This window comes from Staurois parvus, unplaced genomic scaffold, assembly GCF_062004578.1.
Source record: "Staurois parvus isolate SC_StPar_1 unplaced genomic scaffold, SC_StPar_1.0 ptg000256l, whole genome shotgun sequence".
Taxonomy (NCBI): Eukaryota; Metazoa; Chordata; class Amphibia; order Anura; family Ranidae; genus Staurois; species Staurois parvus.
Genome location: NW_028318052.1, coordinates 487676 through 505634, shown reverse-complemented (window position 1 = coordinate 505634; position 17959 = coordinate 487676). Strand labels below are relative to the sequence as shown.

The 17959-nt window shown below is 42.5% G+C and overlaps 1 protein-coding gene across 1 annotated transcript in view; it reads right to left on the bottom strand.

Moving 5' to 3' along the window:
- The window catches only part of PTPRS (protein tyrosine phosphatase receptor type S), a 531027-nt gene that overhangs the window by 348434 nt on the left and 164634 nt on the right, over nucleotides 1-17959 (bottom strand). Inside the window, exon 5 of the mRNA XM_089681016.1 lies at nucleotides 10100-10288. Within this exon, the coding sequence (XP_089537142.1) occupies nucleotides 10100-10288 (189 nt within the window). The remainder of the gene's footprint in view (nucleotides 1-10099; nucleotides 10289-17959) is intronic.

The window sequence follows — 17959 nt, the reverse complement described above, 5'->3', positions numbered from 1 at the left end:
GCCATGGTCGACCAAAGAAGTTGAGCGCACGTGCTCAGCATCATATCCAGAGGTTGTCTTTGGGAAATAGATGTATGAGTGCTGACAGCATTGCTGTAGAGGTTGAAGGAGTGGGGGGGGTCAGCCTGTTAGTACTCAGACCGCACAGTGCATCAAATTGGTCTGCATGGCTGTAATCCCAGAAGGAAGCCTCTTCTAAAGATGATGCACAAGAAAGCCTGCAAACAGTTTGCTGAAGACAAGCAGACTAAGGACATGGATTACTGGAACCATGTCTTGTGGTCTGATGAGACCAAGATAAACTTATTTGGTTCAGATGGTGTCAAGCGTGTGTGGTGGTGACCAGATGAGGAGTACAAAGACAAGTGTGTCTTGCCTACAGTCAAGCATGGTGGTGGGAGTGTCATGGTCTGGGGCTGCATGAGTGCTGCTGACACTGGGGAGCTACAGTTCATTGAGGGAACCATGAATGCCAAGATGTACTGTGAAATACTGAAACAGACCATGATCACCCCCTTCGGAGACTGGGCCGCAGAGCAGTATTTCAACATAATGATCCCAAAACATACATCCAAGACGACCACTGCCTTGCTAAAGAAGCTGAAGGTAAAGGTGACAGACTGGCCAAGCATGTCTCCAGACCTAAACCCTATTGAGCAAAAGGAGTAGTAGTTGCCATGAGCCTACCACCAAAGTAGGTAATAAACACCCAAGCAATTTAGCTTATATGTAAAATCACATTTTTATTATTCCCTTTTTAGGGAGAAAAAGGTAATATCTGTGGATGGTGACAAGTACAATCACTGAATACGCATTAAAAACAATGAAAAACAAGCAATCCGGATTGCAACATTTGAATATTTCTTGTGGTATTCACTATTGACTGGTTTGAGATATACAGCAACATATTAGCAAGGGTAGCCAAAATTCAGCCGTATATCACAAGGCTTGGTGTTGTGAACATATATATCATACATGCACAATAGTTGCAGTGAGACAAAAAATTAGCCAAGTATATAGCTTAGATATGCATAATCATGATCATAAAATGCAGGTTGAAAAAAGGAATGGGTATGTCCATTTGTAGTGCAAGAAGAAAATTCCATGCTGAGAATAAATTGCAAAACCTCAGACGAGGTGTGCAACAATTAACAATGTTTGACAATGCACCACACTCACCACCGTTATATTGGCTAATGACCTAGCTGTTTCCAAGGAAATAGATTATCAGCCTGTTAAGACTTGATTTTCATGTTGTAAATATAGAGTGAGTTTTCCACACAGTTCCCGTTAGGGTAATGATCTGACCTCATATTACAAGTTGTTCCTCATGCAGAGTTCCCGCCAGATCATGAGGCATATCGCATGGCGCAGTAACATGGCTGCTCTCAACAGTCCATGGTATTGTCCACGTGGGACCTTGCTTCCGGGTGTGATGTCAGTACGTTACATTGACACGTTTCGTCCGCCAATCAGTGCAGACTTCTTCAGAATAGGGAGGAGACAGTGAAGGCTGCTTAAATACCCTGTATTTTAATTGTGAATAATGTACAGCTCCCCCTAGTGACCAAAAATCATCATGACTCATTTAAAAAGATAAAAAATATTAGAGTAAATAGTCTACCCTGAGGAAACCCTATTCAGCATCTGTGGGGCTTCCTCAAACGGAAGGTGGAAGAACGCAAGGTCTCTAACATCCACTAGCTCTGTAATGTCGTCATGTGGAAGAGGACTCCAGTGGCAACCTGTAGAGCTCTGGTGAACTCCATGCCCAAGAGGGCTAACGCAGTGCTAGAAAATAATGGTGGCCACACAAAATATTGACACTTTGGGCCCAGGTTGCACATTTTCACTTAGAGGTGTACTCACTTTTGTTGCCAGCGGTTTAGACATTAATGAGTGTGAGTTATTTTGAGGAGACAGCAAATTTACACTGTTATACAAGCTGCACACATTTACAAAAATGTGAGGGGTGTACTCACTTCTGTGAGATACTGTAGGTGAAGAGGTTGAATAGTTAATGGTTTTAGTCAAATTCAGCGATATAAATATCAGCCACCCCAGCTGGTATTGAGGAGGAGCTATGGCCACTAGCTGGTTCTAATGCAAGACTCTGGAACTGCAGTTGTAGCCAATATGGCAATAAAGGCACAGCACATCTGTCAATAACAATCAATAATCAAACAAGTTCTTGCATGAACAAGTTTAGTCTTGTTCAGTAAAACACAATCATTTTATATCTGAATGGTGTTTTGTTGCAACTGAACTACATACCACTGAAGTCCCAACTTTTGGTGTTTGATTCATAGAATTAAAATAGAGATGTAGGTATCAATATTTGGTAAAGAGGCATATATCCTGTAGAGTCCTAATGCTTAATAACTATACCGTAATACCTGGGTTTACAAACTACTCAGTTAACGTAATTTTCGGTTTATGAATGAAAAATCTATTGAAAATAATGCCTCGGTTTACGCTTTTTTTACGATTTTTTTTTTTCGCAATACGAAGTGTATGTCAGTACTGATTTTTAAATGCAATTACCGGCTTTTTTTTTTTTCTTCACTATAGCTCACAGAATTAGCTGTCACTTTCCACAGAGTTAACAAACTTTGTTTCTTCTAAGAAACTAAGAGAAAACATTGTTTCTCTTAACTCCTGGAAATAAACTAAGAGAATTTTTTCTTTTAGCTGGGGGGAAAGTGACAGCTGAATTTCTGAGCTATAGTGAAGAAAAAAAAGTGGTAATTACATTTAAAAAGCAGCACCATAATAAATTGAAAAAACGGCGTGGGGTCCCCCTCCCATCCATACCAAGTCCTTCGGGTCTGGTATAGATTTTGAGGGGAACTACCGCGCCAAAATTTTTAAATGGGGTGGGGGTTGCCCCCAAAATCCATACCAGACCCTTATCCGAGCATGCAGGTCAGGAAAGGGGGAGGGGCGAGCAAAAGCACCTTGTCCCCGTGTTGATGGGGACAAGGGCCTCTTCCCCACAACCCTGGCCGGTGGTTGTGGAGGTCTGTGGACAGGGGGCTTATCAGAATCTGGAAGCCCCCTTTAACAAGGGGTCCCTCCAGATCCCAGCCCCCCCATGTGAATGAGTATGGTCACCCGAGTGACCCCAACCCATGTGACATTGATGTCAAATGTTGTAGGGTCACATGCGTGAAGTCCCCGGGTGGCCCCGCCCCTTACATATTTTAGAACTGTCAAATCACCGGAGCAGGCAGAAGGCTGGAAGCCATCGTCGGGAGCAGAGCCTTTTTTAAAGTTTATTTTCGGGTTGGCGGTGGCAGCGGTGGTGACAGCGGGCATCTTGACTGACGTTTGGGGGGACTTCTTTTTTTTTTTTCTTTTAATAAAGGACTTGTCAAAGACCATGTCCTGTCTTTTTTCACACTACACTTTTTGTTTTCTGTGAATGAGTAGTGATACCACATACCCCATACTCATGGGGGGGCGGGATCTGGGGGCCCCCTTGTTAAAGGGGGCTTCCAGATTCCAATAAGCCCCCTGCCCGCAGACCCCCACAACCACCGGCCAGGGTTGTGGGGAAGAGGCCATTGTCCCCATCAACATGGGGACAAGGTGCTTTGGGGGGGAGCCCACTCTACCCCAAAGAACCCCCCCCCCCACGTTGAGGGAATGTGGCCTGGTATGGTTCATGAGGGGGGGGGGGGCGCTTGCTCTCCCCCCCCCTTTCCTGACCTGCCGGGCTGCATGCTCGGATAAGGGTCTGGTATGGATTTTGGGGGGGACCCCCACACTTTTTTTTTTATTTTTGGCGTGGTAGTTCCCCCTCAAAACCATACCAGACCCGAAGGGCTTGGTATGGGAGGGGGGACCTCATGCTGTTTTTTAAATAATTTTTTTTAATTGCCGGCTATTATTGTTGTTATTATTATTATGATTTATTATACAGTATTTATAAAGCGCCAACAGTTCGCTCAGCGCTGTACATTACAATGGGAGACAGAACATGCGACAGAACAATAACAATACAATGCAATACACGAGGGGTTCGAGGGCCCTGCTCCTTGGAGCTTACAATCTAGGAGGGAGGGGCTAGTGGTACATGAGGAAATAGCTGTGGGGGAAGGAGTGGTAGGAAGAGTGGAGGAGGGAGGGAATTAGCAGGGGGTGGGGTAGGCTTCCCTGAAGAGGTGGGTTTTCAGGGTGCGCCTAAAGGAGAGGAGAGTAGGTGATAGTCTGATGGATTGGGGTAGGGAGTTCCAGAGTATGGGTGATGTCCTGGAGGCAGGCATGGGAGGAGGAGACTAGGGAACTAGAGAGGAGGTCTTGTGAGGAGCGGAGGGTGCGTTTTGGGTGGTATTTGGATATTAGGTCGGTGATGTAGTTTGGGGCAGAGTTATGGACAGCTTTGTACGTCAATGTTAGGATTTTGAATTTGATCCGTTGGGCAATCGGAAGCCAGTGGAGGGATTGGGAGAGGGGGGTGGCGGAAACGGAGCAGTTGGTAAGGTGGATGAGTCTGGCTGCCGTATTCAGGATCGATTGAAGCGGGGATAGTCTGTGGCGAGGCAGGCCAGTGAGGAGGGAGTTGCAGTAATCGAGTCGTGATATGATGAGGGAGTGGATCAGCTGCTTAGTGGTTTCTGGGGTTAGGAACGTGCGTATTTTGGCAATGTTGCGGAGGTGGAGTCTGCATGAGTTTGTTAGTGAATGGACTTGGGGCAGGAAAGATAGATTGGAGTCTAGAATGACACCTAGTACTCTGGCTTGCGGGGCGGGCCTGCTGGTGGCATTGTTGGACATGATGGAGAAGTCAGTTGGGGGTGGTCTGCGGTCTGGGGGAAGACTAGGAGCTCGGTTTTGGAGAGGTTCAGTTTAAGGAAGTGGAGTGACATCCAATCTGATATGTCGTTCAGTAGGCTTGTGATTCGGGTGGAGACTGAGGGGGTGAGGCGAGGGGTCGAGAGAGATTTGCGTAGAGGTGGTAGATGAAGCTGTGAGAGTGTATGAGTTGGCCCAAGGAGGAGGTGTAGATGAAGAGAAGGGGCCCGAGGACAGAGCCTTGAGGGACCCCCAACAGCGAGGGGGAGTGAGGGGGAGGTGGTAGCGTTATAGGTAACGCTGAAGAAGCCTTGTGATAGATAGGACGAGAGCCAGGAGAACCGAGGTATTACTGTATATTAAAAAACAATGCTCCAATAGATAACAGAAAAAAATTGCTTCTTAAACAGTTCACAAGCAAATTAGTAAACCTATTTGATTTTAAACAGATTTAGATTCATTGTTGTATATAACACAAAGTTTCCAAATGGGTCACAAAACGTTTACCCTAGAAGAAAAAAAACAAGAGAACTATATATAGCTCATAATTTCCAAAAGGTAAACAGCATTATCTGCAAAAGTGCATGGGAAGCAGATAAGTAAGAAAATAATAATGAAATTATTAAACTATAAAACATTCTTGTTTGGGGTGTAGGGAAGAGGCATAGACATTTAGCAGTAGCAGTATTAGAGCAGGAGGCAGACAATCTAAAATTTTTAATACTGGCACAGCAGCATTAGATAAAGACAGCAACAAGCAAGCAAGGAAAACAACACTTATAATTTTCATTTGGAGCAACACTACACCACCAGCACTATATGGGAAGGGAGAATGACGTTTAATATAAGAAAGTAGCATTCTAAATATATAAAACATAGCAGTATGACAAGTGCAATACTGCTCACACAGAGTGGTTATTAGAAGGAGAAGCATTCTAAATATAACACAACTATATAGATCACCTAAACCTATGGACCGGCTATAGACATTCAAGTATTTGCATTGTCTTAACAAGCAGTAAATAACCATTAAAAATGTCCTTGCTGGCCTGCAACTGCATGCTTTGTGAAGCAATTCATTCTCAAATTCAAAACAGTGGCAATGTAGTCAGATTCTGAAATAACTGGTTTCTCAGCAACTTTAGCTCCCCAGCTCCATCTTTCAGCTACGGGCCAACCTTGTAATGTCCTGTAAACCAAGATCAAGCACTACACAATGCATGCAGCTAGTCATGGCATGTTTTAAAGATCATTTGCCACTTAAAGTGGTTCTAAAGGCTCAAGGTTTTTTACCTTCATTCTATGCATGAAAATAAAAAACCTTCTGTGTGTAGCAGCCCCCCCAACACTTACCTGAGCCTCATTCCGATTCAGTGAAGTCCAAGAGAGCCTTGATTCTATGGGGACTCTCATTCTTGACCCAGCTCAGGCAGCAGCGGGAGCCATTGGCTACCACTGCTGTCAAGCCCACCCAGTGAGCCAATCAGAAGAGGGAGGGGGCAGGAAGAGGCAGTGTGAATGGACACGAAGATCCATGGCTCGGGAGCACGCCTGCTCAGGTGCCCTCATAGCAAGCTGCTTGCTGTGGGGGCACCAGACAGTAGGGAGGGGCCAGGAGCGCTTGTGAGGGACCCAAGAAAAGGAGGATCCAGGCTGCTCTGTGCAAAACCACTGCACAGAGCAGGTAAGTATGACATGTTTGTTATTAAAAAAAAAACAAAAAACACAAGACTTTAGTATCACTTTAAGAATATGAAAATAGTAGAATGTCCAAAGCCCAGTCATATGTTCATTCTAATTAACATAAAATACAAATATAAAGATACAGTACAATACTTGGTTGAGAGGGATAAACAATATGGATTTAGAAAAAGAAAAGAAAACTTAAAAAATTATAGCAAATGTAAACCACTCAAGTTCTAACATGGTAAAGTTATTTAAAAAATAATTTTGAATATCCTTAAATCTGCTGCTTTCCCTAAAAAAGAACCTATTAATTCTGCCAGTTGAGGCACTTCTTGTTACAGGGTGATAACGCTCTGTTCCTATCTCTCAATTGTTCCCCTGTGTTGTCATCCTGTAACATACTATCTCAGAGAGGCAAAGCAGCAGTCGCTAGAGTGCATACATGCAGACAGTAATTAGCTCTAAAGAAACTAGAGGAGATCATGTAAGTGTGTGAAGTAAAATGTGAAAATGGTATTTTTTTTCTCAATAAATACATGATCCTTCTCCATGATATATCATGGTTTAGTAAACTAAATGTCATTTAGAGAGGGTTTACATGTACTTTATAAATATATCTATATATATATAGATATATATAGATATAGTGAAGGAAATAAATATTTGATCCCCTGCTGACTTTGAATGTTTGCCCTCTCTCAAAGAAAGAAAAGAAAAGAAATCGAATGGTAGGTGTATTGTAACACTGAGAGACAGAGTAGCAACAAAAAATTCAAAAGAAATGCATGTCTAATAAATTATGCACTGATTTGCATGTTCATAAGGGAAATAAGTATTTGATCCTCTATCATTCAGCAGGATTTCTGGCTACCAGGTGTCTTTCATACAGGTAACAAGCTGAGATTAGAAGCAGTCTCTTAAAGGGAGTACTGCTAATCTCATTTTGTTACCTGTATAAAAGACACCTGTCCACAGGATCAATCAAACAATCAGATTCCAAACTCTCCACCATGGCAAAGATCAAAGAGCTGTCCAAAGATGTCAGGGAAAGATTGTAGACCTACACAAGGCTGGACTGGGCTACAAAACTATCGCCAAGCAGCTTGGTGAGAAGGTGACAACAGTTGGTGCAATCATTCGCAAATGGAAGAAACACAAAACAACTGTCAGTCTCTCTAGGTCTGGTGCACCATGCAAGATCTCCCCTTGTGGATTGTCAATGATCATGAGAACAGTGAGGAATCGTCCCAGAACTACATGTGAGGATCTTGTCAATGATCTCCAGGCAGCTGGGACCACAGTCTCCAAGAAAACAATTGGTAACACACTACACCGACAAGGATTGAAATCCTGCAGTGCCCGCAATGTCCCTCTGCTTAAAGCACATGTCCAGGCCCGTCTGAAGTTTGCCACTGAACATCTGAATGATACAGAGGAGGACTGGTTGAAAGTGTTGTGCTCAGATGAGACCAAAATCGAGTTCTTTGGCATCAACTCAACTCGCTGTGTTTGGAGGAGGAATGCTGCCTATGACCCCAAGAACACCATTCCAACTGTCAAACATGGTGCTGGAAACATTCTGCTTTGGGGGTGTTTTTCTGCTAAGGGGACAGGACAACTGCACCACATCAAAGGGACGATGGACGGGGCAATGTACCATCAAATCTTGGGTGAGAACCTTCTTCCGTCAGCCAGGGCATTGAAAATGCATGACAATGACCCAAAACACATAGTAAAGGCAACAATGGAGTGGCTCAAGAAGAAGCACATTAAGGCCCTGGGGTGGCCTAGCCAGTCTCCAGACCTTAATCCGATTTGAAAAATCTGTGGAGGGAGCTGAAAGTTCGAGTTGCCAAATGTCAGCCACCAAACCTTAATGACTTGGAGAGGATCTGCCAAGAGGAGTGGGTCGAAATCCCTCATGATATGTGTGCAAACCTGGTGGCCAACTACAGGAAACGTCTGACCTCTGTGATTGCCAACAAGGGATTTGCCACCAAGTACGAAGTCATGTTTTGTGAAGGGATCAAATACTTATTTCCCTCATGAACATGCAAATCGGTGCATAATTTGTTAGACATGCATTTCTTTTGAGTTTTTTGTTGCTATTCTATCTTTCAGTTTTACAATACACCTACCAATTGATTTTTAGACTGATCATTTGCAAACATTCAAAATCAGCAGGGGATCAAATACTTATATGTGTGTGTGTGTGTGTATACTTACTATATGATCAAAAGTTTGTGTACACCTGACCATCACACCTACAAACATCCCATTCCAAAACCATGAGCATTGATACACAGCTGAACAACACTCTGAGGCTGTAACAGGTTCCATTGGAAAGGGTGTCTGTGGGAATTTGGCTCATTTAGTAAAAAGAGCACTTATGAGGTCTAGTACTGATGTTGAACGGGAAGGTATGGCATGCAATAGGCATTTGAGTATATTCCAAAGATTTTCAATAGTGCTGAGGTCAAGGCTCTGTGAAGGCAACTCAGGTTCTTCTACCCCAAACTCATCAAACCATATAATTTTGGACTTGACTTTTAGGCACAGTCTCATCCTAATCCTATCATCAGAAGGTTGGAAGTACACAGTTGTTTAATATTTGTTTGTATGCTGTAACATTAACAAGAACCTTCATTGGAAACACCTGCACTCAAAAGGGGGTATCACATCATTTTTGCCATATATTGTATGTGAGATTACCAGGTGTCCACAAACTTTTGATCATATAGTGTGTGTATTTACATATGTATATTATATAATTATTATTTTTTTTTTTTTTGGTGTGGGCATATGACAGTTTTTGCATTATAGGCATGTACTAATTGGAGGTATAGCCGCTCTCCTAAAAATGGTTAATTGTTACAGAAGAATGGCAGAAAATATAAAGAGATTTATTCAAAGACAGTATGGTGTAAGACACAGTAAATGATCTGAGTGCACTGAGCATCAAAATGGCACCTATTTTTGCTGCAAGACATCTCTTCACATTCTCATTGACTTGAAGAAGGACATTGTGGGGGGGGGGGGGGGGGGTTACAATGGAAAAGTGAGAGTGTAACAGGAGGTAAAGCCAGGAACCTTGGCATGGAAATCTTGCAAGTAAACTGAGAAACATAGTAAGGTAGCAGATGGTTTGAACTAGCTGCATCTACTCAACACTAAAACTTACACTTGTAAAAAATAAATGTTGCAGAGAATCCTCTTGTCTATTAAGTGTAGGCAATTATTTCTCATTGTGGATTCTAAAATGACACAATATTGTGGTTCTATAAAGAATTAACTTTTAACAAATAAAATTTTATTTAATTTGAATTTTTATTTACTTTGCAAACTTTATTTACTTTTGACGTATGTGATTCCATTTGATTGCATTTAAAATGCCTGAAAAAAAAATGCAGTGGGTTTAGCGTGTGTATAGTTATTGACCCATAAAAATGTTGTGGGTCTGGGGTAAAGGTTAACAGTTTTAGCTTGCATTACTCCACCATGATAGATTTTATATATATATACACACACATATGCACATGCCTGTTACAGGAGTGTTTGTTTACAGCCATTTAGACATCTGAATTTTTTCCCCCATTAACTTTGTTTCCTCCCTTACCTGATCTTAGTTGTTTGATTCTTCCATTACTGGCAGCAGGATCTACTGGAAGGAAGTCTTTAAACCACGTGATTTCAGGATCTGGATTTCCACTAGCTGCACACAACATAGTAGCTGTTCTTGTACGTTCTACAACCTTAAGCTGGGGGCCCATATCAATATTGGGAAAGCCAGGAGGAAGCTGATCCTCTGCACACAAAAATCATTAAGCAGACAATACAAAAACTCATCAAAGCTAGATCATTCAATATTGGAAAGAAGAAAATATAAATATATAAATTTATCTTCAACAGATACATGAATTTCATGTTTAAAAATGAGGTTTAATCTTCTTATATGCTTGTCTTTTCTGTCCCCACCCCATTAACATTCTAAAGACATTTTTAACCAAAACCTGTTTTATCCCAAAAATTATTTTGGACCAAGTAACATCACTACTGTATCTCTGTACTTCTGTATGGAATGCAGGCAGACCATAGCTGGTAGAGGTAGCTTCCTGAAATAATCACAGCACCCTTCCTCAGCAATCCTCACAAGAGCCCTCAGTCCTAATGCAAGCAATAAGCTTGCTCATGGGAGGAGTTGTAAAAATGAAAATGGCTTGATAGAAAGATGTCAGTGTGGAGGAGTGCTATTTCCATGGCAGAATGTACATGCATGCAAACTTCCCTAGGTAACACCCACATGTGATGTTGAGCCTCCATGGTTGAAAGAATTAAAATCCAATTATTGAAACGTGCGAGCCAGGGACCGTAAGGCTGTAGCGGAAAGGTCTAGATGCTAGACCACCTCCAGCCAGGAAATGAGCTAGGCTCTATTTGATTTGCTTCTAATACACAGTGTTAAAATCTCACAGTATGCAGTGAAATCAAACTAAGCAACTTCCCTACAAGAGGGGAGCCTGTATACTGTAACTGAGCAACACTGAAGGAAAGGCTGGAGTTCAGCTTTAATTATTATTATTATACAGGATTTATATAGCGTCAACGATTTGCTCAGCGCTTTACATTATAGTGGGAGACAATACAGTAACAATACAGTTCGATACAAGAGGGATTTGAGGGCCCTGCTCCTTGGAGCTTACAATCTAGTAGGGCGGGGTGAATGGTACAGTAGGTAGTCACTGTGGGGGATGGAATGGTTGGAAGAGTAGAAGATTCCAGAATTAGCATAGGGCAGGATAGGCTTCCCTGAAGAGAGGTTTTCAGTGATCGCCAGTAATCTGATAGATTTGGGTAGGGAGTTCCAGAGGATGGGTGACGCCCTGGAGAAGTCTTGGAGACGAGCATGGGAGGAGGAGATGAGGGAGCTAGAGAGTAAGAGGTCTTGCGAGGAGCGGAATGTACGGTTTGGGTGATATTTAGAGATAAGATCGGTTATGTAAGTTGGGGCAGTGTTGTGGATGGCTTTATATGTCATTGTTAGAGTTTTGAATTTTATCCGTTGGACAACTGGGAGCCAGTGGAGGGATTGGCAAAGAGGGGAGGCAGATACGGAACGGTTAGTGCGGTGGATGAGTCTGGCAACAGCGTTCATGATAGACTGGAGGGGGGATAGTCTACGATGAGGTAGGCCAATGAGGAGGGAGTTACAGTAGTCAAAGGCATGATATGACAAGGGAGTGAATAAGTTGCTTAGTGGTTTCCGGGGTTTAGGAACGGTCGTATCTTGGAGATGTTGCGGAGGTGAAGTCTACATGATTTTGTCAGCAATTGGATCTGGGGCTGGAAGGGCAGATGGGAGTCTAGGATTACACCTAATACCCTGGCGTGAGGGGATGGACTGAAGACGGTGTTAGCGATATTTATGGTGAAGTCAGTGGGGGTGGCGCGGGCAGGGGGGAATACTAGGAGCTCAGTTTTGGAGAGGTTGAGTTTGAGGAAGTGGAGTGACATCCAAGCCGTTATGTTGCTTAGTAGGCTAGCGATGCGAGTGGAAACTGAAGGGGTGAGGTGAGGGGTAGACAGATAGATTTGTGTGTCATCAGCATAGAGATGGTAGTTGAAGCCGTGGGAGTTTATCAAGTGACCAAGGGAGGAGGTGTAGATGGAGAAGAGATGGGGTCCAAGGACAGAACCTTGGGGGACCCTTACAGAGAGAGGGAGTGAGGAGGAGGTGGCAGCGTTATAGGTAACACTGAAGGAGCGCTGCGATAGATAGGAGGAGAATGCTGGTCAAACAAATATTTGATGCAACAAAGGAAAATATATTTGTTCAAATTTAACAAATTTAAACAGGGCTACAAAACAAAACAGAACTTGGGGCTTCCTAAACCAGTAAGAAATGGTGGAGCGGGAAGTTGGTTTTCCCCCATGGGACAAACAGAAATAACAAAGAGAGTCAGTATTTCTAATGGAAGCAGTGGCTACGAGCTAGACACACACAACATGAACTATGTCCAGACAAAGGGAAATCTCCTTCTGATGTACTGAAACCTCATAAGAGGTATGGAAGCACAATGTCCTGGTGTAAGGTGAAGGACCAAAACCACTGTAAGAAGGAAGAAGGCTCTAGGCCTCAAAACAGCCTCGTAGTTGTGTAAAACGCATAGATGCCCCATAGGAAACCCTGTTAAATGGACTGTAGTCTGTTTCTGTAAAAAGCAATAAAAAAGCATTGGTGTGAACCAGGCCTAAGATGGGAAACTGTTGGATCAATATTGAAAAGACTTACTTCCTAACTAAAGACTCCTCAAATGAATATAGGGAGGTGTGACCAGGAGTCTCCCAGTCTTCATAAAGAATGCCTACGTGTAACAGGTGCTTCAGAAAGGTTTTAGTGGTCTTAGGACCTCTAAGGGATTCTAGACAGGTGGCAATGCTAGTAGAATCTATAGGTTGTCTCTTGATTTCCTCCCCCCTTTTAATTCCCCCTAATTTTTTTTTCTCCCTTGATTTTATGGAAAATCAAGTAGCACAGCAGGAGTTAGACTCTACATTCACGTTACAGCTATTCCTTTAGATATGGAGTTTATTATATCTACCTGTCACTATTTAGCCAGTATTTACATGGAGTCTTCAACTACTTTATTTTTTAATATGCCAAAGTGTAAAGTCTTCTTTATGTCACACTTGTCTCTCTGACTGCATACTTTTTGAAAATAAAGACTTTGAAAAAAAAAGAATCAACAGGCTGTCATTCCATTTTTAAGGTGGTGTGCAACAATAGGTGCCTAAAAGGTTTCTCTAAACCTGGGAGCAAGGGCAGCTGCTTGCGACTCCTCAGGGCAACATCTGTCAAGGATTCTGAGACTCATCAGACAAAGCCTCTGCAGTAGGAGGCTCAGAGGTTGCAAGCAGATTAGATAATGATTTTGCAAGGAGGCAATGAAGGAACAATTAAAGCCTCAGCAATTAAAGTTGCAATTTGAGACATACTGCATAACTGTGGTGAAATCCTAAAAAGATAGAACAGAGGAGGACACCACACCTGAAAGAGCTAATGAAGGCCCTGAGGCATGTAGATATTCAAGAAGTGGACAGCAGTTCAGGTTTTCAGTGTCAGATCCTTGGGAAAGATCACCGCAGGCTGCCCCAGAACTGTTAGCGGATCCTGAATTAGAGGGACCAAATACAGCGAGACAACTTTGCTCAGGACACCAGGAGGGCTGAATGCGTGGAGTCCTCATAACCTGGCTGCTGGCAGCAGAAGAGATTCAGACAGCCAGAGGTGACCAAGTGCCTACAGGTAGCTTGTAAGCGAGGAGCAGGGCCCTCCTATCCCTCTTGTATTGAACTGTATTGTTGCTGTATTGTCTCCCGTTATATTGTAAAGCGCTGAGCAAACTGTTGGCGCTATATAACTCCTGTATAATAATAATAAAAAAGGTAGTGGCAAGGAGTAACCAAGGTTGAACTGCATATCTCAATTAGAAGCAGTGGCAGGAAGATGTTACCTTAGGCTGAATGGCAGAAACAAGAGTGGGGAGTGTGTGTGCAACACTCTGCCTAGTAATGCAGTACTCAATCCCATTAGTGTTTTAACCTTTTTCAGGCTCGACCAATGTAACTAAGTATTCATACGTGGAATTATTTTTAATACAGCTGGTTCAGATTTGTAGGCCATATCACCACTAGGTATACAGTTGTGCTAATCAGTTGATAGCACTGGCAAATTTTGCAAGATGTGTCTAATTTTTTGAATGAATAATTAGACCCAAACACATTTCTTTTTTTAATTGAATGTGATCCAATAAATAATAAATTGGTCCTGTTCAAAAGTTTGAATACCTCTAATTCCTGATATTGTGTATTAACCCTTCAGCATCAATGATGGTTTGCTCTCTTGTATGATAGATGCGAGTGGAGCTGTAAATTATCTGGTTGTCTCACATGAACTGCATATCTGATTTGCATCACCATCAGGATGTTGGAAAGTCCATATGCACGCCATGCACAGCTCCTGGCTCATAAATTCAATATTAATCCAATATTTTCGTATTATATTCAGCATCCATCTTGCCATTCATTTGGACTAAAATGCCTGTGCCACTGTAGCTTACTCCCATTCCAAACTGTTTCACCTCCATGCTTCATGGTAGGGGTGGTGTGCTTCCCTTCAGATTAATTTTGTTCTCATCACTTCAAATGTTCCAGGAGTTTTGAGGCTTTTCTGGGTGCTACGTGGTGTATTGTAAATGGCTGTTTTTTTGCGTTGTTGCCGCAAAAATGGCTAACATTTTACAAAACACAGGAATACATTTAAGGAAACTCCTCAGGAACCAATTTTCCACATGTGTAATGAAACCATGAATGATCTTCACTGATTTATACAATTAAAACTGAAAAATTCCCGGCTCCGCCAGATATTACCGCATAAGCGTAAAGATGTCATCACATGCATATAACATCTTGTGCGACGTATGAGTCGGAGTCTGATTGTGCCAATGGGCATTACAATTAGTGAGGGTGGATAGAGAGGATTCCCCTTTGTCTTAAGTTTTGGGTGTGCACTCCTTAATGAAAGCAGGAAGATGATAGGAAAGACACTAATCTGTGAGTATTATGTCTACTGGCTGAAGGGAGTGTAAAACCGGGCATACATGGATCAAAGTTCAGCTGGTTCAACAGGGACTGGCCAAATTGCGATTTATGTATGGGCAGGAGGATTATACTCAAGTCAACCCATCGACTTTGGATCTTTCTACATGAAATGACTGCCAGCGTCTTGTATTTTGTACTTTACCAGCCCGGGAAGGCTCCCCCCCCCCAAACCCCCCTTCTTGCTTAAATTAAGCTGCTGTGAATTTTCAGCAGAATGGTGACTACAATTGTAGTGTTCAGGAGATTATCTCCTGATTGTACAGGGATTGTACAGAATACTGCACACCACAAGAGGGCTTAGCCCATACTGAGATCTAAACTAGTATGTGATTATCTATGAACTGTCACAACTTTGATGGGATACTAGGTATTATCTATACTAAATATAACGTACAGTTTGGTTCATTGCATTGCTCACATTATCTTGAAATCTTGGATCGCAGCTGAAAGGAAAGCTTTATGCCAATTATGAAATGGGATAATGGATTTGGGAGGAAGGGGGGTAGTAAAACCCCACAATTAAGTTGTGTTTTTACTACCCACACCCCAATCACACACCCTTTTAGCTCTTTAGCTGCAGTGGCCATAGGTGTACACATGCCACAGCAGGAGTTATACATTCTGTCATGGTTGGAGGGTGTAGCACCTGCCAAGAATATCCATTCAAGTTAATGAGGCTGCTCTGCAAGTGCCCTGATAGCAAACAAGGAGTTAAAGCAGGCAGCACTGTGTTGCTTTCTCATCACCTGCTTTAACCCCTTGGACCCCGCAGAAGCAAACAGCTGCAGGGCACTTGCACATTGGTCCCATTTACTTAAATGGTCATGATTGGCAGGTGGTAGCACCCACCAAAAGCAACAGGGGGTTTTATTCACGCTGCAGCATGTGTACAACTTTGGCTGCTCCCTCAGCGAGTAAAAACGTGACTCAACTGCAGGGTTTTACCCCCCCCCCCCCAGCTTTACCTGCGAATGAGTCCTAAGAGTGCCACTGCTGAATGCAACTAAGGGCTCATTCATAAGTTCATCAGGCACTACTGCTCCTCTGAAAAATGATCTGAGTGTGCCTGACAGGTGGTGAGGAAGCAATATGTTGCCTCCTCACCACCTGATTTAAACCTATGATTGCCGTGCAATGCACATGATTGCAAAATAGTAGTATAACAATTAGAGGTTTAAATCAGATGTGAGGAGGCGACACTGTGCCTGGTGATCTTTGACTTCTCCCATGATATTCGGGTAGATCTCCACTTCTTTAAGGCTGCCTACCCCGGTCTAGATGTATCTCTTCGTATCCGAATGACAGGGTATTTTATGCCATTATGACTTTTTATCGGTGTACAAATAAAATTAACTAGTTTTATATACAGTATTTGTTTGGTACCTTGAAAATGCTATGTAGTTCTTTTTTGAGGGTTGCTTTTTCTAGTTATGAAAGGGATACTTGGTGGCTATGGTAACGTATATGACAGTACTATAGTGGGCAGTTATTCCTTTCAGTAACACTGTGCTCACTACCTCATCCTATGCATTTTGTCTAGTATATAGTACTGCAGTATGCACAATGTTCATACTTGAATGTCAGTTATGGGAACTGAGAGTTTTGCAGCTCTGCCCCACGTGCTATGGTACAGTTCATAGAGGCCCCTACTAGGAATGATGCTTTGCTGGACCTGGTAATCTCAAACCATGCAGAGCTTATTACAAATGTCCATATAAAAGAACATCTGAGTAGCAGTGACCATAACATGATTTCATTTACTGTTAGCTACAAACAGCAAGCACATACGGGAAAAATAACACTGCTCAATTTCAAGAGAGCTAATTCTCCAAGGCTGAGAGCTGCTCTCCAAGACTTAGACTGGGAGGGAATATTGGCATTGATGAACACAACACAGAAATGGGAGTTCTTCAAAAAGACTGTGTGTGAACACACTGCAAAATATATTCCCATGGGCAACAAGTTTAAAAGGCTAAAAATAAAACCCATGCGGCTTATAGCCAAAGTTAAAAAGGCTATAGATAATAAGAAAAGAGATTTTATTCAATATAAAAATGAAGGAACGCTATCATCGTTTAAACATTACAAAAAGTATAACAGAATATGCAAAAAAGAAATAAAGGCCTCAAAAATTGAAAACGAACGACAGATTGCAAAAGATGGCAGGACCAACCCCAAAAAATTCTTCAAATATATTAATAGTAAAAAGGTCCGGTCCGAGCATGTAGGCCCTTTACATCATAATCTAGAGTGGGTGACTGGGGACAAAGAGAAGGCAAATTTATTTAATACCTTCTTCAGCTCTGTGTATACAAAGGAGCATGGGGGAGCTCTTGTCCATAATGGGCATGGTATTGACACAGCTCCAGATGATCCACATTGGCTCACAGTTGATATGATCCAAAAATATATAGACAGTATAAAGGTGAATAAAGCACCTGGACCGGATGGTATATACCCACGGGTATTGGGGGCTAGTATCCCTTTAGTTTGTCTTCTTGTTTCTCCCCCTATGGGGGGGGTTAGTCACTGGAACAATGTATTATCTATTTAAAGTGTTACTAAACCCACAACAGTAAAAATCTGTCTGTATATGCAGTAAAGCATGCTTGATATACTCACTACGGAACCTAAGGGGTTAACCCTCTGCGTTGTGTAAAAATGCTGTTTGATTCTGACTTCTCTGATCCTCCCCTTCTTGCAGTGTCCCCCTCTTATCTCCTGATAAGACATATCGTGTGAAGACACTTTGCACATGCTCAGTTTGGTGTGTATCGCTAGACAGGTTTTTTTTGTTTCTTGGGAGAGTGCATGTGAT